Below are 25,908 nucleotides of genomic sequence, written 5' to 3' on the forward strand. Positions count from 1 at the left end.
TTTACTTTATTAAATGCAACTTTATTGTTGCCATCTTTTCCTCATTTATTAAACAAACTGAATAGAATTCAGAACACGCTATTGAACAAAATGTATAAAAGTCAACTAGAAGCAATAATCCTATTTGTATACAGCAATAAATCAAATGCACAGTATTTTTTTATTTATTTTTTTTGTGATCGCAGGTGATTGGCTTTAAAATAAGCTGACTGCCTGAAAAGCAATATCCTTTACAACTCCAAGCCATAAGTCTGTAAAAGAGACTTTAAGGCAGCCCAATATCTTTATGATGCCGCATAATGTGCTGGTTCTTCTCTGAAGGCCTTCGGAAACCTTTCTTGCAGTATTCGCAACGGTGAGGGTAGTCTTTTGTATGAATAGAAATAACATGCCGTTTGAAGCCTGAGGCATCTGTAGTGCTATACTCACAGTACTCACATTGATAAACTTTCCTGCCACTGTGTGTTTTCATGTGTTTTTTTAGCTCATTTTGTTGCCTAAACCCTTTTCTACATCTCTTACACCTGAATGGAAGATCCTTTGTGTGAACTGAGAGAATGTGGCGGCTTAGAATAAATGGATCTGCAATCTTAAAGTCACAATGTCTGCACTGGTGCAATTTTTTACCCTTGTGGGCTGCCACATGTTTTTTCAGTTCTGAAGGCCTATGAAAGCCTTTATCACACATATCACACTTGTGAGGGTAATCCTTTGTATGGACTGAAATTATATGCCGTTTCAAATCACTTGAGTTTGAGCTCTTGTGGTCACAATGCAAACACTGATGTGTTTTGCTTTCTTGATGCATAAGTATATGCTGCTGCAGCTCTTTGGTATCTGAAAAAGTCTGAAAACAAATATCACACTTGAATGGCATTTCCTTACTATGTTTAGTCTTTACATGAGTTTTCAAATTAGAAGAGTCAGCAGACCTGTAATCACAATACTGGCACTCATATGGCTTTTCACCAGTATGGATTCGCATGTGCTTCTTGAGCTCTGATGGATGACGAAATCCTTTGCCACACTCTACACAAATATGAGGGAAGTTCTTGCTGTGGACAGCCAGAAGATGACGACTCAGTAACCCTTGTTCCGCTGTCTCATAATCACAGAATTTGCACTTATGCATTTTGTTGGCTCCTTTGTCCCTATGCACCATCTTGTGAGTAAATAAAGCTCCTGCATGAGAGAAGCTTTTCCCACACTCATCGCATTCAATAAGCTTTTCTGTTTTGTTAGTCAGCTTGTGACTCTCCAGGTGGTTATGTAAACTTATTTTTTTATTGGTAGTGTAATCACAGTCCGTGCATCTGTATTTCTTCTTAGTAAGAAGGTGCTCTGGATGGTTTTTCATGTGCCTTTTCAAGAAACCTCTGGATTTAAACTTCTTTCCACAAATCATGCAAGGGTAGACAGTCAAAGGATGGCCATCAGGGCCAATGATTATTGCTGAAAATAAACAAAGTATCATGAAATTGACCGTCAAACATTCTACTTCAAATAATTTAATCAATATTATGTAACAATAAGTAGTACTGTTAAATAAATCCAAATTAGTTACTTCCATTAATGTTATTAAGTTCACTTTAACCACTATTCTGCACTAATCCTATAGCACTGATAGTCAGAATTTCCCAACACTAACAAGTGCAGACTCAAAACTTCTATATTTGGCACTACTGTCAAGTATGAGACATACAGAGAGAAGGGCATCTTTACAACCAATGAATCAATGTCACACAGACTACATGAAAGAAATTTGTAGAAACTCAATAAGGAATAAGTTAACATGTCAGTGATTACAGGTCCTTCAACAGTCTCTCAACATTGTCTTTAATCAGAATCGATACGTTTTAATAAAAAATGGAAAATGTATATTAAAGGACAACTTCTATGAACCAATGACACAACCTCACACAGCAAACTATTTATGCTCCCCATAACATTCCAGATTTCAAAGTTATACTTTTTAACAAAATGAATAAAGTCCATTCATACCAAACACTCCTATGCAATATAATTTCTGTAATATATTGTACATTCTGTTTGCTATGAGATCAGATAGCAGCAGTGGACAGGATGGATTTTTTCATGTACGAATGGCAAGAAGTTAGCAATCATTTCTTTCGGAAGCAGAACTTACATGTGTCATCCATGTCTTTTTCTTCTCAAGATTATACTACTATAATGAAATCTACATAGGTTTACACATTAAAACCACTCTGAGACTGAAGTTGGTACAAAACTCATCAGCTCACTTGTTAAGCGGAACATCACCCTGTGAGCAGATTACATTGGTGCCACATGATCTGCACTAAATAGCCTAAGACCTACGTATCTGAGAGACTACCTCCCTCTTCATGCCATATGTCATGGTTACAAGCAGGAGAAATGTTCAAGCTGGACTCCTCTTGGTATGAATGGGAGTGGGTCAATGGGAGAACATTTTATGTAAGGGCTCCTCAGCTTTGGAACTCATTCCCTCATCTTTATCCAAATTAGCCTGAATTTGATTACCTTCTGGGAACTCTGTGAAGCACATTTTCCCCCAAATAAGGGAGAATTAACAGGGTAATTGGTGGTGCAAAAGGAAGGATTATTTCAACCTCTAATTCGCCTGGTCTGCTATGTGGGGGCTACATGAAATAGAACTGCTGCAGCTTAGTTACAATGGAAAGGAATTTTTGATATTTGTATTTTAAGTCAAGAACACCTAAATAAATGGAGAGGTGCTCTTTTTACTTCATTAGAAAAATAAGTAATTCAGTGAAGGTAGAAGCCTACTACTGTCAATACCATGCAGCTGCTCTTATGGTTTCAAGTAAAGATTCTGGAAAAACCATTAGGGCAACTTACTTCATAATTATAGTAAATTTAAGAGACATGAGAGAACATGTATAGAATTTATACCAGATAAAGTAACTTATGATACTCAAACTTCTTTAGTTACTTGTTAAATTAACTGCCATAACTAACTTTATTCAGTTTATTGTATATACAAAAAAGACAACCAGCTTTTTAGAAAAGTACCATTTACAGCAATATTTTATTTGGCCAAGATCAGTTTTTGAAAAAGGCTATATATGCTAGTCAATTCAGATTTGTTTAACAAATTAAATGTATAAGAATTTAACTTTTTGCCACAATATTGCTTTTGTTCTGTCTGAAAAGGATTCACTTCCATTTGAAGCTGTGATGTTAAGTTTTCCTAACATTTTTATTTCAGAATTTTAAAAAGAAAATACAAGTTGGGTGTGTGAGCTGAACATCTTGCCAACAAATCCGAGAAGCAAAGTAACCATATTTTCTCTAGAGAACATTGTTTCTTCAAGTCCTCAGTGGAAATGCACATTTGTATATGAGCATCTATATGTCTCTATCAAGGTACTTTTATGGCCCTATCACTAAATTACCTAAGCATCTAAGTACTCACCTGTTTGGTACTGCCTGGATTCAGGTCTCCTCCTTTTCTTTGGTTTTTGTTTAGCTAGTCTCCCAAGTCCAGTAGACTCATCTATGTGCAAGAGAGCACTTGCGGTGCCATTCCGACTTTCAATCCCATCAGTATTATTACCTAATAAAATAGATTAAAATTACCTACCATAGTTACTCTAAAATTTATTTGGACTATAGAAACTATAATGATAAATGAAAAATAGGCAAGAGAACCTTTTAACTTGATAACTTTTAGCTAAACTATGGTAATGTTAAACCAAAAGGCCATTAAAATTAATTGATCCACAAGCACTCTTCTCAGTATACGACAAAATCTAGGACTAAAACAACTTTATAACTGAGTATAAACTGAATGGTGCAGGTACTGGATTTGTAAGGGGAAGGATCTGGATTCAAATCCAATGTAGTTTACAGAAGAAAACAGAAGTCCATTTCACAAAAAGGTTTCTCTCTTTCTAATCTCAATATTGCATTTTAAGAAAAGATTTTCCCATACATTTCTGGTTAGTAATTCTGTACAAAGAATTTCTAATCTCAGGGAACATGTGCAAGTCACACGTTTTATACCTGATGTCCATTATTCCATTAGGGTTCAATCCTGTAAGACCTCTGTGTGTGAATGCCCATTCTGTTCAAGCCAACTGACTTGACTTGAAGATAATGAAAGTTCCACATGCAGAGGATTTGCAGGGTTGGACCTTTAATTTGGGAGTCATTGCTGAATGTGCCAGAGACTTTAATAAGAACTAGAACAACATGAATATACATAACTCACACTCTACGCAAATCTGGATATTTAACTTTGTACAAATTACTGTAGATACTCGTTCATAAGCCGAATTTTTTTTAATAAAAAAGGGAAGCACCAGAGGAGGGGGTCGGCTTATGAACGGGTATAGAGAGGGAGAGGTGGGACACAGCCCGTCCCCCCAACAGAGGGAGCAAGAAAAGGCAGCACAGCCAGCAGAGACAGAAGGGAAGAGGCAGGGCCAGAGTCTCTCCGCTTCTGGCCACGCTGCTCTCCCCCCAGCCTCAGAAGCAGCTGCAGCTCCGGGGCTGGCAAGCTGCAGCCGCGCAGCCCAGCCTCGCCCCCCATAGCAAGCTGCAGCTGCACTGCCCGGGCCAGCCCGCCGGAACATGCTGCGGCCGCGCCACCCGGCCCAGCCCGCCGGAACAGCTCCAACCAGGTCAGAGACATCCTCCCCTGGCCCTACCCAGATAAGGTGGGAAGGGATAGGATGGGGAGAGTGTGGGGGTCCTGGGCTAGGGGTGGGGTCATGTGGGGGGTGGTCACAGGGGTTACTCCCCTGACTCCCAGCTTCTCCCCCCCCAAATAAATTTCCCCACCAGTTGCTGTCCCGGCCCGTCAGGGTAAGCAGCTGGCACGCCAAGACACTTTGTTTACTTAGGTTTACCTCCATGCCTGCGGACACTCGAGGTAAACAAACCATCTCGGCCCCCCAACGGCTTATCCTGATGGCCCGAGAGCCAAAGTTTGCTGACCCTTGAATTATAGAGTCCGCTTATGAATGGGTTATAAAAATTTTCCATTTTTACTTATCCATCTTGGGGGGGTTGGCTTATAAACGAACCGGCTTATGATCGAGTATATACGGTAATTTTAACGAGAGTGAACAATACACTCAACACTCTGTAAAACAAAGAGGAGGATACCACCCATGCCCCAAGGAGCTTACATTCTAAATATACAAACAGTACCAGAATGACATATAACACACCAGATAATGGGTTTAACTACAAGTGAAATAATTAAGATTTGTTTTTTATTTAACAACACATCTTTTGTTGGTTGTTTAACATTGATAAGATTTTGTGGAATATGTAAGCTTTAAGGAGTGGTCTCACGAAGAGTGGTCTCTTTATGCTCCAGGAGAGGGAGGCAGTTCAAGGTGGAAGAGGTAGCATATAAGAAGGTGTGAAGACAAGACTGGGAAGAGGACAAAGGAAGCAGCTAGATAAAAGTAAAGAGTTGAAGTGGGTTTTTAGGAATGAATGAGAGAAAAAAATGCAGGCAGGAGCGAACTTGTGCACAACCTGAGGATTCTGAACTTCATGTATCAGCTGAGGAAAGCCAGAAAAAGGGCTGAAGAGTCTGTGTGGCAGGGGACAGATGATTTTAGAAGTGAGAACCAATTTCACATCTGACAACAATAAAACATAACTGAGCTATGTACACAAGGGTCCTTACAGATTAGGACATGACAAAATTGGACCTAAATGTTCTCAAATACAGGAACCTGTTTTCCCTACTTTCTAGAATGGAAAGTAGTAGAGCCACTGAATTCTGCCACATTGCAGCAGAAAAATAATAAAATGTGATTTTTTTTTTAAATCTCCCCAGTAACATTACCTCCATCACTCTTTCCTCCTTTGAACCTGTCACTGACTTTGAGGTTTCTCATCTGATCTCCTCTAAGCCCTCTTCAACCTGCCCCAGTGAAACCCAGGCCTTCCAGGCCACGACTTCTGCTCCCCTTTTCTCACCTCTCCCATCAAATCCCACATCCTGACAATACAAGCACACTACTGTTTCCCACGTCCTAAAAAAATCTCCATTTTAGACGTATCACCTCTCTTTCTGACTACTGTCCTCCCTTTTTTCCTTCATTTTTAAAACTCACTGAATGTGCTGTCTACAACTGTTGATTTGAGTTCTTCAAACTCCATTCTGGATCCCCCTTGAAACTGCACTCACTGAGATCTCGTATGAATTCTTCATGGCCAAATCTAAGGTCTCAACTCCACGCTCACCCTCATTGATCTCTCAGCTCTTTTTAACAAACGTTCTCCTTCTTGACATATTTGTTCTCCTTGCCTTTCATGTCACCATCTTCTCCTGGTTCTCTTCATCTTTTCCAATCATTTCCTCAGCATTTCATTGCCCCTTTTCTCTGACATTACTGACACCACCACCATGTTCCATGTCACTTAGATCTGTAATCGAGATGTCAACTTTTATTCCACTCTCTCTCTAGCTCCACACATCCAAAATATATTCAAATCTTGCTGCTTCTTCCTCAAAAACATTTTTAAGATCTAGAATTTTCTCTGTCTGCACAACTAACACTCTCATCCAAGCCCTAATCATCTATCTCCTCCTTCTCTATCCTGGAAAATCCACTTCAGTCCACTCAAGTCCATCCACATAGGAGTTAAGATTCTGCCCATATTGCTCCTCCTCTTTTGAGTACATCCACTGGCATCCCTTTCCCATCAGAAATTCAATTTTCTTCTCCTCATCTTTTAAGGCCCTTCAGTACGCTGCCCCTACCCACTTATCCGTTCTTCTATCTCAGTGTTTCCCAAACTTGGGATGCCGCTTGTGTAGGGAAAGCCCCTCTCGGGCTGGGCCGGTTTGTTTACCTGCCGCGTCCGCAGGTCTGGTCAATCGCGGCTCCCACTGGCCACGGTTCGCTTCTCCAGGCCAATGGGAGCTGCTGGAAGCGGCGCGGGCCAAGGAACGTATTGGCCTCCGCTTCCAGCAGCTCCCATTGGCCTGGAGCAGCAAACCGCAGCCAATGCGAGCCGCGATCAGCCGAACCTGCGGACGCGGCAGGTAAACAAAGCGGCCCAGCCCGACAGGGGCTTTCCCTATACAAGCGGCGTCCCAGTTTGGGAAACACTGTTCTATCTTACTGTGTTACCTCTCACCTCATCTCTTCCAGGTTGCTAATAATGCCAGCCTCGATTGTACAGTCATTACCCTGTTGTTCTTCAAATCCCTCCTCAACATTCACTTCAACTGGGAGGACTACGTGAAACTTTCAACTAATAAAGGACAGGTAGGTATACAGAAGGGATTTTTTTTTTTTTTTAAATGACTCACAGCTACTTAGCCATGTGTTCCTATCACTGTTGCCTTTATCCTTCCTCCTTCATTCTTTAGTTTGTTACATCACTTGTTGCAATTTATTTAAAAGTATACTGTAAACTCTTTGGGGCAAGGACTGTCTCTTACTATGTGTTTGGACAGCACTTAGCATACAGGGTCCCCATCTTGATGAGGTACCTGAGTGCTTCTATAATATAAATACATAAATGATCTACTTCAACAAGGAGAAAAGTCAGTTCAGATCTCAATTAGTGCCCAGATACCAATAATCAAGAACAACAATTCTGAAATATTGGAGAACTCCTCTGAGTTCTACCCAAGAATTATTTAAATGGAAATTACAGTAACAGTGTCCCCTTCCTGCTTGCTTTTTAAAAGTATTTCATTTTCCAAGTACCAGACTATATATTTATGCACTCATCCAGGCACCCCAAAATAAAGTCACATGTTGCTTCTCAGCTAAGATTTACATGAATCCTGCAGTTGTCACTTTTGACAAAAATATTCCTCTCTCTATATCCAAGCCAGCCTTTATTGTACACCAAAACTGTGAAGGCCAGAGGTACTCAAGATACAATTTTTCAGCTGGAAGACTGTGTACTTCTTGCTGTACCTCCTTCTACATTATTTATATGAAGGAAATGCCTGTTAAAATGGAAACAAAGAGAGGCTTGCTTTAAAATTTTCATCTTTCTTTTCAGGAATCTGTTTAGAGATGTATGGGTGACAGCATTTTGGAACTGTAGGACACACAATGCCATGACATTCTGATTGTAAATGCTTTTGCAGATATTTTGCTACCACCAATCCCAGTCTTGAAGAAGTGCTTGTACATGACCTACCATAAGCTGCTGCCCAAGCTATGGGCATAAAAGTTTTAATTTCAGTGTCATCAATTTGCTGTTCATGGGCCACTGCTGCATCTTCTTCCCCTACAATCACTTCCATATAAACCTCATCAGCAAGTTCTGCAACATCTAACAGAAAAAGAAATTAAGAATAAACAGCATTAATAATAATTTCACATAATTGAAAATAAAAACCCTGTCCCCCAAAAAAGGCCACCTACTTACTTAAATCTTCATCTTCATGCTGAGAATCATTTACAGTCATGTAAACCATTTTTTCCCTTGGAATACGAACACTGCTGTTTTGATCAAGTAGTCCCACTCCATGATCATTCTCAGATTCACTCTCCACAATGTCTACTGTGCCTCCTAATTAAGAAGACCAGAATAAAAGTGTTTTTTTAAAGTACATTTCTACCAAATTACATTCTAAACTGAAAAATAATATAAAAAATGTTTATATTCTTTAACATTTAGAATCCATGGCTCTTCACAAATGATTTGAGAAAAACCATAGTCTCAGAGTATACAGGATTTCAGGAATCAAGTTAGAATATTCTAAAATGACCATGCTGATTTACCTAAATCATCTTCTCCAGGATCAGCTTTGAAGATATATACTTTGATGACTTCTGGACAAATGCTGTCCACTTTACACGGATCACTTTCTGAATCTGCTTCCATGGTAATTTCAGCAGAACCTTCATGTTCTATCTTCCCAGTATCATCCACTACAAAGGCAAATTATGATATGATCACACAATCTATACAAACAGCTGCAAATGAGAGAGGATATCATTTCAGTTTTAAAATGGTTAAAAATGAAAATAAATTTACTGGTTTGACACTGGATTGGAAGCAGCCACACAAAGAATTGCTTAAGATTCCTAAAAAAAAAAAAAAAAAAAAAAAAGAGAGAGACGGAAGCAAATCCAAGACACAAGATTTTCATCATCTAGATAAGATAAAAGTGATATGCTGCATCACTCTATTAGAAAAAAAGGCAGCAGCATTCTTGCATTACTTGATGAAACAAGGGCAGCCCTTTATGCCCTATTTCAACCCAAGCTAGCCAAAATATATTGGTGATGAAGGCAGTAAGAGAAAGGAAACAGCCACAGTGAAGAATACAAAAGTGCTTCACAACTTCTCTAGGTTGCCCTTCCTTGACCACTAATATAGAGAACCAGTACTACAATTTGGAGCAAAGAGAAGATGAATGACAACCATCAGGAAATATCCCAAAATAGCAAACTGCAGTAAGAGGGGGGAAAACAGCATACTAGTACTTATTCTACAGCCCAGGCTTCATACACTTCTTCAATTTTTAACGACTTTCTCCCCTCCACACACACATCCAACAAGCTATTAACTCCCTTCCTGTCAAGAGCTGTCCTTTACTCCTCTCACCTCTCCCATAAGGCCACATATTACAGACGTCCCTTCAGTTGAGAACTGGACCTAGCTCCCTTCTAAGCCTATTAATACTGCTCCTTTAGTTGGCTAGAAAGGGGATTAACTACATTAAAACAGTAGGTCTGTCTTTTCCCACTAACCAAGAAGCAGCATTTTAAGCAATCCCAGACCCTGCTTGCTCATAAAAAAGGGACCAAGTTCAGTTTCAAACTAATGAATTGCCACTCCAACACTGACAAATTCTGATTCCATTAATTCCTGTCAACTTCCCTACAGAAAGAAATTTAAATTGTATGGAGTATTACAGTTCTATATCCATTCCCCACTATTATTTTGAATTCATTGCAAAACAATCTCTTAAAGGAAGACTGTGCCTGTTCCATTGCTGCTCCTCAATGGACTTCCTCCAAGCAGCAGAATGAAAATATAGTTCACACACATATACCCACATTCATGTGATAAATTTATTTTCCACGCAGTTTTTAACTGGCTCACCTGCTCTCTGCCCACTAAGCCACTAGTACTGCTAGTGCTTCTAACACGGCAACCTCATAAGCAGCTTCAGAAATCTGACATCTTTTTAAAACACATACCATAAGAAAATATTTCTTTGCCCAAATGTGGCCTTTTATCCCAAAATATTAATTTCCACAGGCTCACAAAGTCCACTATCTCACAACCCTACAGGGATTTCCCATTTCCAACAGGATCCAGCATTTTCTTCTAGCACTGGCAGAGTCCAAAGTCCTGGACTTAAAATATATGGCATTATGTACAATAAATACTTTAAGTCTCTTTTTGAGGTTTTTATGGCTCCTTCAAAGTCATGTATAGTTTGGAATCATGGTAACAAAAGGCACAAATTTTAGAGGAAAAGAAATGCAAAACAGTACCAATAAAATCTTTTAAAACGCTAAAAATTTTCTAATAGCTTTCTGTAACATGTGGCATATACAGAGTACATGATGTCATGGTATAAAAATCTTATTGGCTCATCTGGAATGATCTGCATTAGTCAATCATGGTTATGCCACTCATGAACAATGCAGCCAGCCCGAGCATCATGCTGACCTCCTTTGTAAAGTGCTTTGAGATCTACTGATGCAAAGCGCTATACAAGACTAGGTATTGTTGTTATTATTGTGCAATTATGTCAACATAAAACCTTTATACCACATACAATCGATGTATTCTGTCTCTCATCCGTACTATACATACATTTACACATGCATAACATTTCTCAACAAGGAATGTAAATTAGTAGCTATCACTATTTGCAGAGAATATTATGCATTATATTACATCACAAAATATTTAAAATGTTCTTTAATCTACTAGTCCCATCACTAGAAATGGCAGCAGGAATGCACCAAACACTATTTTTTCAAGTGAATGATGAATGAACACTGCATAATACATTGCTTCCAAAGTCCCAGAAAACCAAGAGTATTATCTGAAATGCCTTTAGGAACAAGATCCTAGATCAAGAGAATGTCCTTGTTAACATAGCTGTAATGAAACTCAGAACCTTTTAAACGGAGAAAAAAGGCAAGACATTATGGTGATATGTTATTACAGATCACTTTGAAAATGCAACCTTACAGGAGGTGTTCTCAGCTACCTGGATGTACTTTTATAAAAAATTCCTTGGAATACACGAGACCCCAACTATAAATAAAATTCTGGCATGGGGGGGAAATGTATTATCATCATTCCTCAAGTATACTTTTTGTTTTGTTCCTTCTGTAGGATTTAATTACTCCCTTCTGGATTGACTATCAGCACTGTCCATCTAGATAGTGCTCTCTCATCAATAGGGCTTGATACTGCACCACTGAAGTCAATGGGAAATTTGCCACTGACTTAAATGGATGCAGGAACAAGTCCTTAACAAGGAAAAAAATAACTGAAGGTTCTAGAGCCCAGAATACTATGTTAGGCAGGGATTGTTTTTGGTTTTCTTTTTTAAAACAATTAACTTCTAATTGTAGAGTCTGGTGGGTTTTTTTTTTTTTTTTAAATAATGTATAGAAGGTTTCTGGCTTATGAATCAGAAACTCAGTTCCTTCTCCTCCAGATAATGGATAAGGTCTTCCTACGCTAGAGAGTAATCTTTGTGAAAAATGCAATTTTAAGGCAATTGGTGCATATTTCAATGTACAAAATTATAATTAGTTCGTTTCCCGACTCCCCTTCACATTATATATAAACCTCAGATATGACTCCTATTTAATAAAAGTATCCTTTAATAATCCTATTTAAGAAACAAAACAAAACAAAAACATGCCAAACTTTTAAAATGTGAGTATGTGTAGAAATATAGGACCACATTTTCCCCTTGGAGGAAAAATTCCCACACATATTTCTGGGAGAGTTTGCAGCATTAACATGCTAGCAGTGCTTGGCAGATTAGAGGAAGAGTAGAAAATATGATAAATAGTGCAGTAAATTCAATAGGAGAAAAGTTGGGAAGAAAGGATGAGAAAAGAGTAAAAGAGAAGACAAGATCAGAGATAACAAGGAAAGAAGGAAAAGGAAATCAGAAGGTGAGATGGAAACAAGGGGGAAACAAAATATATCCCAGCAGGAATAACACCATTTCCCTCTCCAATTGGCTCTCTATATAAAGCATGTTTCCACTGAAGTATAGTTTGGCTGCAGCTGCTGGCCATTGTCTGCTATCCACAGTGCAGCTGGGTGGTTGATTAGTGATCTAGACATGTAGTGTGCCTGCCACACTGAAGCATCTATCTATACTGGTTTATTTGGGCTTTGGTATCATCCTTGTAATTACACCTCTACCTCGATATAACGCTGTCCTCAGGAGCCAAAAAATCTTACCGCATTCTATGTGAAACCGCGTTATATCAAACTTGCTTTGAACCGCCGGAGTGCGCAGCCCCGCCCCCCCCCCCGCCCCCCCCCCCGGAGCACTACTTTACCGCGTTATATCAGAATTCGTGTTATATTGGGTCGCATTATATCGGGGTAGAGGTGTACTTATTTTAGGGTGCAGTCTAAAAATGTTATTTTGGTTACATAGTGAATTTTTTTTTTTTAAATGAACACTTTCCACGCATTTTTCTGTATTTTTCAAGCTTCTCAACCTCAGTTAGAGAAAATGAGGTTTACAAACATCAACCTGGTCAATGTTTAAAATGTGAAGCCTCTTAGATGCTTGAATTTTTAATTCAAATACATGACCTATCCATGGGTACTACCCCACACCTGTCTTACCCATGAATGCGCCAAACACAGGATGCTGCCATTTTCTTATATTCTCCCTCCTGGAAGTAAAAAAGGAAAATGTGTTCCTATCTGTTAACTTAATTTCTCAAAGAATGCATGCTCACTTGCTGGTGGTCTTCAGAGAGCTCATGATCACATGACGCTGGCTCTTTTCTCATTTCCAGTTGCTAAATTTACTCTAAAAAATGGCAAAAAATACACTTTTCTAATGTTACTTTTCTATGTATGCAATTGCTATAGTTGCTACAGTGATTTTACGTGATCACAAATGGAAGAGGAAGGTGGACTGCACAATTGTGCGCAAAGGTAGAAGTGGTCCATCAAAGAATCTGTTACTGTAGTCCACAACATGAAAAATCTTAAGAACCCCTAATCTAAAGCATATCTAGATAGTCTCCATTTGGAGGAATAACAGTAAGACCAAGAGATAATAAAGGAATGACTAAGAGCAGTACAAGGAAAAACAAAATATAGCTTATATATTAATAACATTGAATTAATCTGTTAATTGTCTACTATACTACTACCGTAACGTGGGTGGACAACGGAAGCTTTATAAGGACTTGCTGAAGGACAACCTAAAAAAATGTAATATTGACATTGATACTTGGGAGACACTTGCCCGGGATCGCTTAAAATGGAGTGAAGTCCTACGTGATGGTCCCCTGCATTTTGAACTTGCTCACCAACAAGCCGAAGAGGACAAGAGGCGCAGGAGGAAGGAGAGACTGGTCTCCAGTCATGGTCAACAGCCTCCTGCTGAGTCTGAAAACATCTGTCCTCATTCAAATAGAACATGTGGTTCAAGGATTGGTCTTATTAGCCACTGGAAGAACCATAACGCCCATGGAAGATGCTCAGACTCGGTAACAAGTGATCGCCCATCATCATCATACTACTACAGCATTTGCCTCCCACCAAACATTAAATCTAAAATGAAAAATTCTTATAGATGAACAAATTGCACCACAAACTATGTCAAAATGTGACCCTGGAAAGACCAAATGGTATAATCTTCTTACATTTCTCTACTCCAAAAATATACAAATTGGGCACAATTCAAGTGCCATCCTTTTACATCTACATACTCATCAATAAATACCACATCAATCCAGTCCTTGAATCCAAAAAAATAACTCCACATTTACATCAATTTCACCAAGAATCTGGCCCCAGGTCTCTGGAGCCAGTCTGGAACAATAAGAACAACATGAGTTCTGTACTTACATTGCCAAAGATTCTCACTATCACAGGTAACAGACAAAATACTTAGGATAAGTTGTTTGCCAGCTTCTAGAACAACTTGCTTAGTTTAGTATTTCCTTAACGCAAAAGGTTGTTGCATTCTTCCATAATGTTTATACTCCAGTAGGTTCCTAAACAGGCTGTATTTCCCAGACTGACCTTTCGCTCAATCTGTACATGTACACTGTTTATTTGTATTGCAACTGAAAAGCTAGACTTTCTGTACACTGAAATGGCAATTTTACTTCCTGATGTAGTCTAGTATATCTTGTGCCCACTTTCTTTTCCACACAGAACACTGTTATGATGGTGTCCAACACAATGCCAGGCCATCCTGACATTTCTGTAATGGTAAGATGACACTGCGAACTTCCTACAATCCCAAGAAACAGAAATCTATCATAGATAAATTTCCCAGGACTCAAGACTGATATCTGTCATTAGTCGGTCTTGGTGGGCTCTACAGCAAAGTAGCTCCAATTCCCATAATTTGGCTCCTGTCTACCCAGCACAGTAAAAACTAAGCTCTTGAATATTACTCTTACCAATGTACCCTAATGTCTTCCACCTTATGATCAACACGCAGTGATCTCATAAACATTCTTGGCCAGGACAGTTATGCACAGTACCATTAGAACGGTTAAATAGGGTCTGACAGCAAATGTTACTTTTGAGAGGGAAAAAACTATTATGTCTTGCACCTTTAAGAACCTCCTCAAGAAAAAATAGCTCTGTACTCCCAGGTTGTTGATGAAGACAGCCTGTAAAACAAAAACATTTTTTATATCTGCTACAAAACCATGATTCTTCAATACTGAAGTCATACGGATTATGGTTCTGTTGACTAGGTCCATTGCTCTTGACCTTATAAAAATATCATCCAGGGGGATGGGGAAGAATGTGCCCCTTCTAAACCTAAGTAATTATACAATCACTGTTACCATCTTTGTGAATACCCTTGGTTCTGAAAAAGTCCTGTACTGAAAATGTTGGTTCTGGTACATGAATCAAATATTTCTTACTCTAGGCCTGATTAGGATGTGAATGTAATGTGCCTGCTGTATCTGTTGACATCATATAATTTCCTAGATTTGCGGAATACTGGACCAATACAAAGTTTCCTAGGTTAGCCTTCATCTCTTCAGATTTCCTATATTGATTATTTATATTTTACCATTCTTATTGCACAAAATATACTTAGAACATCCAGCACAACTTCTCTTCTGATGGAGCTGTTTCTATTGCCCCTGTTCAGCCACAAAAGCTAATTGCATGTCTCCTGCTTTGACGAACTGAGTAAAATCAGAAATGTAGAAACCTTAATGTCAGTTGGATGTCCAGCTCTAAGGTACTGTCCTCCCTGATAAACTCAACATCTTTCTGTCTATGGCCATTTTTTAACATTTTACTAAAATGCTACATTTCCATGTAGGGAGAAATGGCTTTCCAAATCATAATTTTGGTCTATGGCTAGAGGAGTCGGGTTGATGTGTGTCTGTCCATAATCTGTCCCCTTTTGGCCAAGATATATCAAGAGTCCTCCTTAAATGACTTTTTCTGGCATGGATAAAAGGAAAAGTGTGGTTTATCAAAACCCTTGGAATCCTTTCCCATGCTGCTTAACAGCTGGTAGTGGTTTTCATTCTCTGCTTAGGGATCCAAAGGCAGAGTTGAGTTAGGTATAAATAGCCAGGACCCAGTTCAGATCAAACAACTGAGTTTCTGAGGGCAATCAAAGACAGAATATCTACACAAAAAGAGGGTATCACTAGTGGTAAGAAGCATTATCTTGGAAATGGAATGCATACCAAGGAAATCAAGGCAGTCTCATATACATGAGAGATTTCATTTGTAATGGGATGATTCAAACAGTAGATAAATTTGCTGAAGGAAAGTCTCACAGAAAGGAGATCACTAAGACAGGTACCATCAGAAAGGAAAATGCAGGTTCAATCCATAAACAGGAAGAAGGAATAAGAAACGCATGTGTGGAGCCATTCAATTGTTAGACACTCATTCAACCATTCTCACCTGAGCAACAGCTAAACCAATCTTGAATAATGAGATGATGATCAGATTGAGAAGAAGCCAGGTACAAAGAGTAGCCTATCCAGCAAAGGAAAAGCAATGAAAGGGAACCAACAGACAGAAAGAAGGTGGCAAGTGATCTTACCTAGGAATTCCATTGAAGAATATGGGACAGATAACTTGTGACCCATATAAAGTGATCAGAGTAATATTCTGCCTCTCAAGTGACAGAGCATAATACAAAGGTCAAAAGTATTCCTAAGAAAACAGGAAAATGTCGATGTATTGTAGTATACATGGAAACTGGCAACATTTAGATACTATGATGCAGGTACCTTAGATTAAGTCAACCTCGCAAAATTCTACTCACCCATTTGCCCAAAATGATTAATTTAGATAAACGTAACTGAAAAAAGTTGTGATAGAATCAAGGATGATTTCAGGGATTTGGGGGGAAAAATCAAAGGTGAGACTGATGTTGGTGATCTTCTCTGAGAGCCATCTGTTCCAAGTGCAACTGAAGAAGGAAGAAGATTGAGCCTGAAGACCAAGAAAGACATACACTGCAGATGTAAAGAGGAGAGCTTTGAACTTAAAAATCATTTGATTTTTTTTTCTATAATGAAGTGACTATTCAGATTAGACAATCTCCACTCAACAAGAGGGAGTACTAATCTCCTGACTTCAAAACCAGTAGAACTTGTTAGGCAGGCTTTAAACACAGTAGAAGGTAATGGAAGAAACTTTCATTTAACTCAAATTCTAGAATGTACTTTCAATTCAAAATATAAAGGAAAACAATAGATACACTTTACAACAAAAGATGAATATAAAATACTAAATTTACTTAAGTACCTGAGCTAGAAGGGCCAAATATATTACAAAAATATTTAAAAACACATTAGCATTTAATAGCAATGAAAGTAAAGAATCAAGTCAGTGGAGGAACCACGCTGGATCTACTTCTTACCAAGCAGAAGTAACTGACTAAGGGTACGTCTTCACTTACATCCGGGTCCGGATGTAAGCAATCGGTTTTCTGAGTTCGATTTATCGTGTCTGGTTAAGACGCGATAAATCGATCCCGGATCGATCCCGGAAGTGCCCCGGATCGATCCCGGAAGTGCTCGCCTTCGACGCTGGTACTCCAGCTCGGCGAGCGGAGTACGCAGCATCGACGGGGGAGCCTTCCTGCCGCGTCTGGACCGCGGTAACTTCGGACTAAGGTACTTCGAATTCAGCTACGTTATTAACGTAGCTGAATTTGCGTACCTTAGTCCGAAGTGGGGGGGTTAGTGTAGACCAGCCCTAAGAATAAAAAACCTTGGTTCGGTTAAACATGATGAGGCTCTCTCATGTTTTCAATCAATTACTCTCTACAGTTAAGAAGTACAAAAGGATGGTTTCTTAGCTAGGGACCATTAATTTGATCTCCATATTGATTTAAAACACAGCTACACAAGGATATTCGACACTAGGAAGTCAAATGTTAGGGAATTAAGAAATCAAGTGATCATGGAGGCAAGGAGAAGAATTATGCAAATCCATAAGTGCGGAAGATGATATTATAGTTAAGCCAAAACAAACTAAAATTCCATTAAAAAAATAAATATTCAAAGAACAACTAGTCAAAGAACCTGTACTGGAAATGAAGCAAGAATCAATATATTAAGTCAGTTAAGTTCCATTATCTGAGTCATTAAAATCTAGACAAAACAAATAATCCTGCAAGGATCAACGTAAATGGGCTAAATGATACAATATGTCTGTTTTATTTCAATGATTCTATGATAAAAACCCGTTTAATGGCATTACTTTCATAAATTATATAGGACCCAAGAATGTTAATCAGATTACACCATTCAAATCAGTGTTAGTTTGAGCAAAGGGTTATTTCCCACAGGGGAATTAACTTTATGATTTGGTGGTGTCCCTTTTCCCTCCTTCTCTCCCTCCCTCCCTCACACACACTCACTCTCACACACTCACTCACTCACACACACACACACACACACACACACACACACACTCTCACACGTTTCAATATTGCAATTCTAATATACCATTCTACTGGTATAAAGGGGCTTAAAAAAATTCAAAAACCAAAATCTTGAGTTCAAGGTAGCTTCCCAATTATGTGCAATAGTGGCTGTCCTTTTTGCTAATTGTGTGCCTTCACATGGTCAGTTTATTCAAGAGAAAAAACATATTCTAATAGAAAAGAAAAAAAGTTATTGCTACATGTATTTATATATCTAAAAGAGGAGCTTAGCAAAAACATTAAGGATAATATTTCAGATGCAAGACATTTTTCAAACTGCAGAAAAATAGAACAGTTCTGTGGCTGTCCCTCTTCCACTTATGTGAAACCATTCTTTTGCTTTCTTAGTGATTTTGCAACATATACTGGAGCAATGCCAGGTTTATTTCCTATAGTTGTTATTAAGCAAATGGCATTTTACACCTTTGTTACAGAAACTATTCATATAAAATATTGTTCTGTAAACTAATACATGAGTATTTTATTTTAAAAGGCTTATTTTAATAATCAGATAGCTGGAAAAACTACTTTATCTATATTAGCTTCATAAACCACCTCAGCAGGAACACAATTATAACTGAAAATATTCATGCATATTTATGAGACTTTGTTTTTATAACTATTTCAGAAAACTCTCTCTCTCTGGCATTATTTAAAAGGAACAAAAATTTTTGAACAGCACCCCAGCCAATGTCATTCACTCTATCTTTTACTGCTTTCCCCATAAACTTACAGGAAATCATAAGGTAATCTTCACAGTTGCCCTTATCTTGGTGCTGCACGGGGATTCCATTGGCATCGATCACTGCTTCTGAGGCACAGTCTGCTACCAACACTTCTTCAGAAACTACATCTTCTCCCAGACTATCGGTGACAATTTCTGCTTCTACAACATTATCATGAACCACGTGTTCCACATGCCCAACTTCAGGTACATGCATTGATTCACTTGCCAGTACATGTTCTGGTATAGACAATGCTGCTGCTGTTATGTCAGAAGCTAAAACATCATCTGGAACAGTGCAGTGTGATAAAGAAACCTCATCAGCTACCTCTGTGCCCAGTACTTGTTCAGGAATAATGACAGTTTCAGACACATCTGCCTCTTCCATGATATCTGAGCACTGAACATCCTCAATAACAACATCCTCAATGACATCTTGGATGACTACAGAATCTGGATCATCAGGAACAAAGTTATGCACAGTTATGTCTGAGTCCACCACATCTGAAACAAATACTGTTTCTTGCACTTCCACAACAATCTGATCTCCATCCATATGTGCTGCATCTGATCCTGAAAAATATAATTAAACCAATGTTTAAAACATCCACAGTAATTCAAGGAACATGGCTGATATTTATGGGCTGTAAATTATTACAATTTGTCTTCAGATTATAAACAACGTATCTATCTACCACAAACATTCTGGTATCTTTGACCATATCTATTTAGAGAGAGACAGGGCAGTTGAAAAAGCACTAGAAAATTGTTACTTTCTTATTAGCCACTGACATTTCTTTGACAAATTAACATAGACCAGTTTTCTAGCATTCAACTAAAAGAGACCATAATTTTTTTTATGGATAAGGTCAGCCATTTTTGAGCTTCTGCCATAACCCCCAAACACTTCTCCTTTCAGAGTATCCTGTAGCCAGTACATTTTAGTTACATTGTTCTGAACTAAAAATAAAATCACAAGTGCAGCATTCAGTCCAAAAATAATAATAAAACAGCCCAGCCTCATTCAGTAACGACAACTGACTGGTTATAATCTATTTTATGTTTAACATGAAGGGCCTCATATGCTTTATCTCCTGTCAGACCTGTTGGGTCAAAAAACGCATTTGGCTCATGTGGCTGCAGTTCAAGTCCATCTTCATCCATGGCCTTTAATTCTCATCAGTCACAGTGCCTGAGAAAAATAAAGAACAGAAAGGTTACTTGCCCAGTAACTGTAGTTCTCTGAGAGTTCCCTATGCATATCTCCAACTCTTATTCAAGAAGTGAAATCCTAGCCCCATTGAGGTCAAAGGCAAAATGCCCCTTGACTTCAGTATGGCCAAGATTTTCACTCAAGGTGCCTGTACGGTTCCTAAATCTCTGGAAAGCCATACCCTTTGGGACTCTCAAAAGCATCTCATGTGACTGAACATTCAGGGCTTGAACAAAGGGTAGATGACCCCTAAACACCTCAGTTCATTTTTCCTGAACCTCATATTTCAAGGAGGTATAGAAAACTCTGAGGAAGATGGGCAGAGAAAGTGAATACATACAGATATTCCCCAAAGAGAGAAACCTCTGCAAATTTCCACTCATGAGAGACTGGTAAACAGTACAACCCAGATGGATGATGGGCTGAGGAGTTCTCAAATTAATAATGATTACAAAATTACTCAAGGTGAGTAAAGGTAGATGTCTAATAGAATCAGAAATGGACACTGCTCTGGGGTCGCTTATGTTCACAGCCTTTGGCAGCCAGAAAGGAACTAAGGCAGCTAGGGCCTGCATCTCATGCCTCCCTCGGGGTCCCAAATGGTCATTGCCACAAGGTTCCAGACCCCCATGTCACAGGCACTTTGAATCTCATGAGTGAGATTATGCAGAGGCTCCCTGGAGAAGCATCACCCATTTGCTTTTAGACTAAAAATACCATCTGGTCTCAAACATTATCAAATTTAAAATTCTATCTACTCTCTATAGTTTGATACAACATCAAAACTTATTTGATGAATAGTAACTGATTAGATCTTAAATCACTCTACCTCCCAAAAAATCTAAATACTAAAAGGTTAAGAAATTCTCATTACAATTTACCCCTCTAATCTTAATTCTGCCCCCTTGCATATATGCATTAGAATTAGGGTTGAGCAAACCAGTCTGGACTAGTCCCTTGAACTTAATCCAAGCTAGGGGGATTTGATGTGTAAGACCAGGAAGAGGCGACAGAATCTCCTTGAAGATTTCTTCCAATAAGAAGAATTATGTCAGTAGGTGGAAGGCATGTGGTTTTCCTCCCTCCAAATACTTTTGCCAATTATGGGCAGGAACCCCCACTATCATCATAATGCCTTATTACAATGCATGAGCCCAATATAAAGAGTTAAGATTTTTGTGGAAACCTTAACTGAAAACTTCAACAATTTGTTTTCATTCTCCATCTTTCCTTTATATTAATTAAGTTTTTGCATGGGGGAGTTTCTTTATTTGATAAACAAACAAACAAACATTCCCAAACACCCCCCCCCAGCCAGAAGCAAATATATTCCAACCCCATCGTTGCACAACCTAATCCTCTGCTACTCCCAGCTAACAAATCCTCCTGTTGAGAAAAATAATGTAAACAAGTTGGGGGGGGGAGAGGGAATGTAGCCAGAAATTAAACTATGAGAACAGCAGCTGCAGTCCGATGTAAAAAATATACTTTTTTTCATGGACTCCTTTGTTACTTGGAGAAGTCCAGTTGAACGACCCTAGATTCTGAAAAAGGATCTGCACTGACAAACTGTGGAGGACTGTAGTCCAAGGCTCCCCGATCTTGAAAAGGGATCTGCACTGACAGATTGTTATGGAGTTCTGTTGAGATCAATCAGGCCATTTTGAATGTCAAGATATTATGTCAGTGGCACTCTGTACTGATGTAAGGGTCTGCCCAAGCAGATCCCTCCACAGATCTAGGACCCCAAATACTCATTAGGAAGAAACTTTTTTTAGCTTTGGATCTGGGAAAGATCACAGATTTGTCAACTTTTGTTATCGTAGAAAAGCAAGAACTCTAGCACCCCAGGTATTCTAAGACAATCATTTATTCAAGTATTAATCACCAGTCCCAAATCTGTTCAGCTTTAGTAATTGAACAAGTTCAGGTCTATTAAGAATTTATTTCCTATAATAGTATGTTTTCCTGTGGTGCCTTCTTATAGTTGCTTCTTTTCCTTCTCTCTTCCTCCACCCATTCGTATCTCTCGATATTTCCCTACATTATGTTCTCTGCTGTCTTACCTATATATTTTCTCATACTACACCCCCAGTCATTTATTTCTCTTTTCTAACTTACCCTCTCTAACATACCCCTCTATGCATCCCCCTCATTCATGCACACACACAGGACTTGTAAATGTATCAGATACCTAGTAGCAAGAACTAAACCTGCTAGAAAAAACTGAGCAAAAAAAATGGAGTGACCTGCTCTGTCCCCAAGCAATGCCAAGTAGAAGTACTATTTCTGGATCCTACTTAATGGCTCCATCTTATCATATATATTAACCTTTGATAAGTTAGAGTCTGATGACTTTGAAGCCCCAATTCCCACTGGCTGCTGGAAGAAGCATTCACGCTCTCTATTCCCCACTCCCATGCCATGGCCTCCTTGCTCCTGTGATGGATGTTATCCATCTGTTATCCTATCTTTCCCTCAAATTTCTGGCTACTGCACAGGGAGGTCTCCATTACTCAGCTTCTCCTTTTGGGTCCTTCTCCCCTAGGAATAACTCTATTGCTTTTCTCTACTACTGTTCTAAGTTCCAAAAGTGTGAAATTGACCTGATTCTCATCATTATTCAAGGCTGCCCACAGATTCTGAGTAGCAGCAGTAAAAACTGACAAGTCTCTGGTCAGTTCTCACCCTGATGCAACTTAGTAAAGATACCAACAACAGTAGGGGTGCTAGAGCTGTCCATCTGCAAATTCAGGAAGACAGTACTTTATTTGTTTGACTCTGTTCATGCTCAACCATTGAGATCAGAAATTCTGCAAAGGAAAGGCTTACATTCCGCAAATGTTGATTTCAGTCATCTGAGAAAGCTTTCCAAGCAAGTGGATTTTTAAGATTTAGTGTGGTGAATCAAGGATAGACTTTCTACCACTTGTAACTTGTACAACATAGAAGTTTTATAATTTTTTTTTTTAAACTAGCCTCTACTGGAATAAATAAGATTTGCCTCAATACACTTTAAGACCCCAATCCTACAACTAGATCCATGCAGAGACCTCTGCACCCATGTGGAACCCCAATGGCTTCAAAGAGCCTCTTTGCAGGTATACTGATCCGCCTGCACTGTCAGATCCAACTGAAGGATCAGGAACTAAGTCAGTTTCATGTGGCTTTAGAATAAGTATGACCTTAAATATTGCATAGTTTAGTCTGTAAAGCTAAACTATAAAGACAGCTCTAACAGGATGCTTATAATATCTGCTTAGATAAGCAATATAACTTTATTTGGACAAATGAAAATCAAGGCAAATTTCTGATATGAGGACAGGTAAGAAAAAATATATTTGGAATACAAATGATATTAAAATGCTAGCAATTCAATAAAAATACCCTACAAAAGAAAATGCTTCATTTCCCAAGATGTTATTTACATCTTTCCCCATAACTCTGACCTTAAATACAATCATTCAAGAAAACAATGAATGGAGAAAGAACATGTGCAGGAGAGAGTGAGATTGTAATATGCCATTGAAACATGCAAATTCCATTACCCAACCCCCTTCCAAAGGAAGCAAGAGGGGGAAGACTAAGGCCTGGTGTATACTACAAAATTAGGTCAGCACAACTACCTTGTTCAGGGGTGTGAAAAATCCACATGCCTGAGCAGCATAGTTAAGCTGACCTTAAATTCACATGTAAAATTCTTCCATCAACCTAGCTACTGCCTCTCAGGTGGATTATCTACATGGATGGGAGATATGTCCTGTCAGCATAGGTAGTATCTACACTGAAGCACTACAGCAGTGCAGCTGCAGGGGTGCCACTAGTGTTTTAAGTGTAGACAAACCCTAAGATACAGCAAAATCATTTCTCCATCCTTACAGATGAAAACATACAAAAATCATTCACCCACCTCCATTCCCATAAAGATACCAATATACAGAGCAAAATCTCCCTCATCCCCGTACCAAATTTTTAAAAAGCACAACAAAATCCTGACCCCACTTCCACTGGTGAAGAGCAATCAGCAAAATTCCCTACCTCCCATCCCCAGTGAAAGACCCCCATCTACATCAGAAGTATAACTGAGTCAGGAGAACCAATTACAAGATTTTTCCCTGATCTGGTCACATCACAGTTTTAAAAGTAGTGTAGACGGGATCTAACTGTGTCCTCATAATTGGGTTAAAGCCCTGAGCAGTCCAATGCCTTAGCCTACAAGCAACTTATTACTGTGTTGAAACCAGGTTCCCCTGCCTGACTTGATCATTGAGAATGTAGCACACACACACACACACACACACACAAAGGAAAAATCATGTTCAAAATTACACCTTTATAAAGCAAGGGCTCAACTTCACAAATAAGTCCTAAAACCATGAAAAATGTTCCAAATACGATTAGCTGCTTGTTTCTTTTTCTGCATCTCCCTCAGTTTGGGCAGTAAAACCAGCATAGTTTCCCTGTGGCCTACAGCCAGGCTCCAAACTCATTTTCACTCTCATGCACTAAGTCAGTGCTGGATGTTGGATTTGCAGACACTGGGCAAAAGGATGTTTCCTCTGGATTAAGAAAAGAGGGTGACGGGGATGTTTTGGGTCAGACTGAGTCTGTGCTGATTTTAATAAAGCCTAAATCGGGGAAATATTTAGCCCCAAGTATCTCTCTGAAACTCTTCAGTGAAGGGGGCTCTCCAGCCGGGGCTGGGGGAGAACTCACTGCTCCCCATAGGCAGGCAGCCATTCTTCCCAGCGAGGGGACCCTTTCCCGGGCTCCCCTTCGCCCGCAGAGCCCCCTGGCTAGGCAGGGAGCGGTGTCGAGGGGACCCCGCTCGGGGCTCACAACAACTCAGCGTTGCCGCGCTCAAGGCACCGCCAGGGGGGAGGGGTGTGTGTCGGGCTGCAGCGCGGCGCGCCCTGCCCTGCCCCCTCCCGAGGGTGGTGGCGGTAGGGCGGGCGCCCTCCTCTCTCCGCAGTGCGGGGCGCATTGCTGGCGGCCCTGGCGCTGCAGGGGCCCGGGAAGCCGCCGGGGGCGGACAGCGCCAACCCCTGTCACACAGCCCCGGGGAGGGGGGGGGGAGGCAGCGGCCGAGGAGCGTGGCTGGGGCCGCCCTCGCTGGCCCGGCCCGCACGAGGGGAAGCCTGGCTACTGGGACGAGCGATTAATTCAAGATGGCGGCCGGCGCCCAGCCCCCGCCTCTCGCAGCCTCTGTGCCCCGCCGCCATCTTGTCTCCTCCTCCACAGGCTCTGCGAGCCCCTCTCGGCCGAGCTCGGGGCCTGGCCCCACCGCCGCCCGGCCCGGCCCGGCCCAGACCCCGCTCCCCACACGGCGCGGCCCCGGCTGCGCCGCACCCAGTCGCGCTGCGAGAGCCCGGCTCGCGGCCCTGCGGCCCGCTCCTGCCGGAGCCCTGGCGCGGCCTAGCTGCGGCCTCCTCCGGGCCTGCACTGCGGCGCCGCGCCGCGGCCTGCTGCGGGCACGGGGAGAAGAAGGCCCGGCCCGCGCTGCTTACCGTGCGGGGTGGCGGGCGGCGGCGCTCGGCTCGGGGCGGCCTCTCGCAGCGCGACTGGGCCGAGCTCGGCGGCGGTGGCTGCGGCGGGGCGGGCGGGAGGGGAGGGAGGGGCCGAGCTCGGAGCTGAGTGGAAGCGGCCAAGCTCCCCGGGCCGGGCCCGCCGTCAGCACGTCACGTCACTGCCCGAGAGAGACCCAGGAAAATGCGGAAGGGAGACGCCGCCGCCGCTGCCTGCGCCGCTCCTCAGGCCAAGCGCCCGGGGCCGCGGGGAGCGGAGCGGGCCCGGGACTCGGCGGCGCCGTTGCCGGGGAGGACGAACAGGAGG

General features: G+C 40.6%; 1 protein-coding gene across 3 annotated transcripts; it reads right to left on the minus strand.

Moving 5' to 3' along the window:
• Nucleotides 1-25,641, minus strand: ZFX (zinc finger protein X-linked). Of its 3 annotated transcripts, none has more exons than XM_065401199.1 (8): nt 25,584-25,641; nt 19,967-20,055; nt 18,873-19,436; nt 8,742-8,891; nt 8,386-8,529; nt 8,155-8,289; nt 3,437-3,577; nt 1-1,452 (listed from the first exon to the last, which is right to left on the minus strand). In XM_065401199.1, the coding sequence occupies exons 2-8, from the start codon at nt 20,025-20,027 to the stop codon at nt 266-268; spliced, it is 2,382 nt and encodes a 793-aa protein (XP_065257271.1). In that variant the 5' UTR covers nt 20,028-20,055; nt 25,584-25,641; the 3' UTR covers nt 1-265. The 3 variants fall into 3 exon arrangements, with proteins under 3 accessions (XP_065257271.1, XP_065257280.1, XP_065257289.1); XM_065401208.1 differs by lacking the exon at nt 25,584-25,641 and adding an exon at nt 24,408-24,626; XM_065401217.1 differs by lacking the exons at nt 8,742-8,891; nt 18,873-19,436; nt 19,967-20,055; nt 25,584-25,641 and having other exon boundaries at nt 8,382-8,461.
• Between the last annotated feature and the right edge of the window lie 267 nt (nt 25,642-25,908).

The sequence above is a fragment of the Emys orbicularis genome, chromosome 1 (assembly GCF_028017835.1).
Source record: "Emys orbicularis isolate rEmyOrb1 chromosome 1, rEmyOrb1.hap1, whole genome shotgun sequence".
Lineage (NCBI taxonomy): Eukaryota > Metazoa > Chordata > Testudines > Emydidae > Emys > Emys orbicularis.

What these genes read in the sequence shown, in the direction of transcription:
- ZFX (XM_065401199.1), bottom strand. Translation starts at nt 20,027, where the DNA reads ATGGATGAAGATGGACTTGAACTGCAGCCACATGAGCCAAATGCGTTT. An exon ending in TGCGTTTTTTGACCCAACAG is followed by an intron (nt 19,437 to 19,966) that starts GTCTGACAGGAG and finishes TATATTTTTCAG; the next exon opens with GATCAGATGCAGCACATATG. An exon ending in TCCTGGAGAAGATGATTTAG is followed by an intron (nt 8,530 to 8,741) that starts GTAAATCAGCAT and finishes CTTCTTAATTAG; the next exon opens with GAGGCACAGTAGACATTGTG.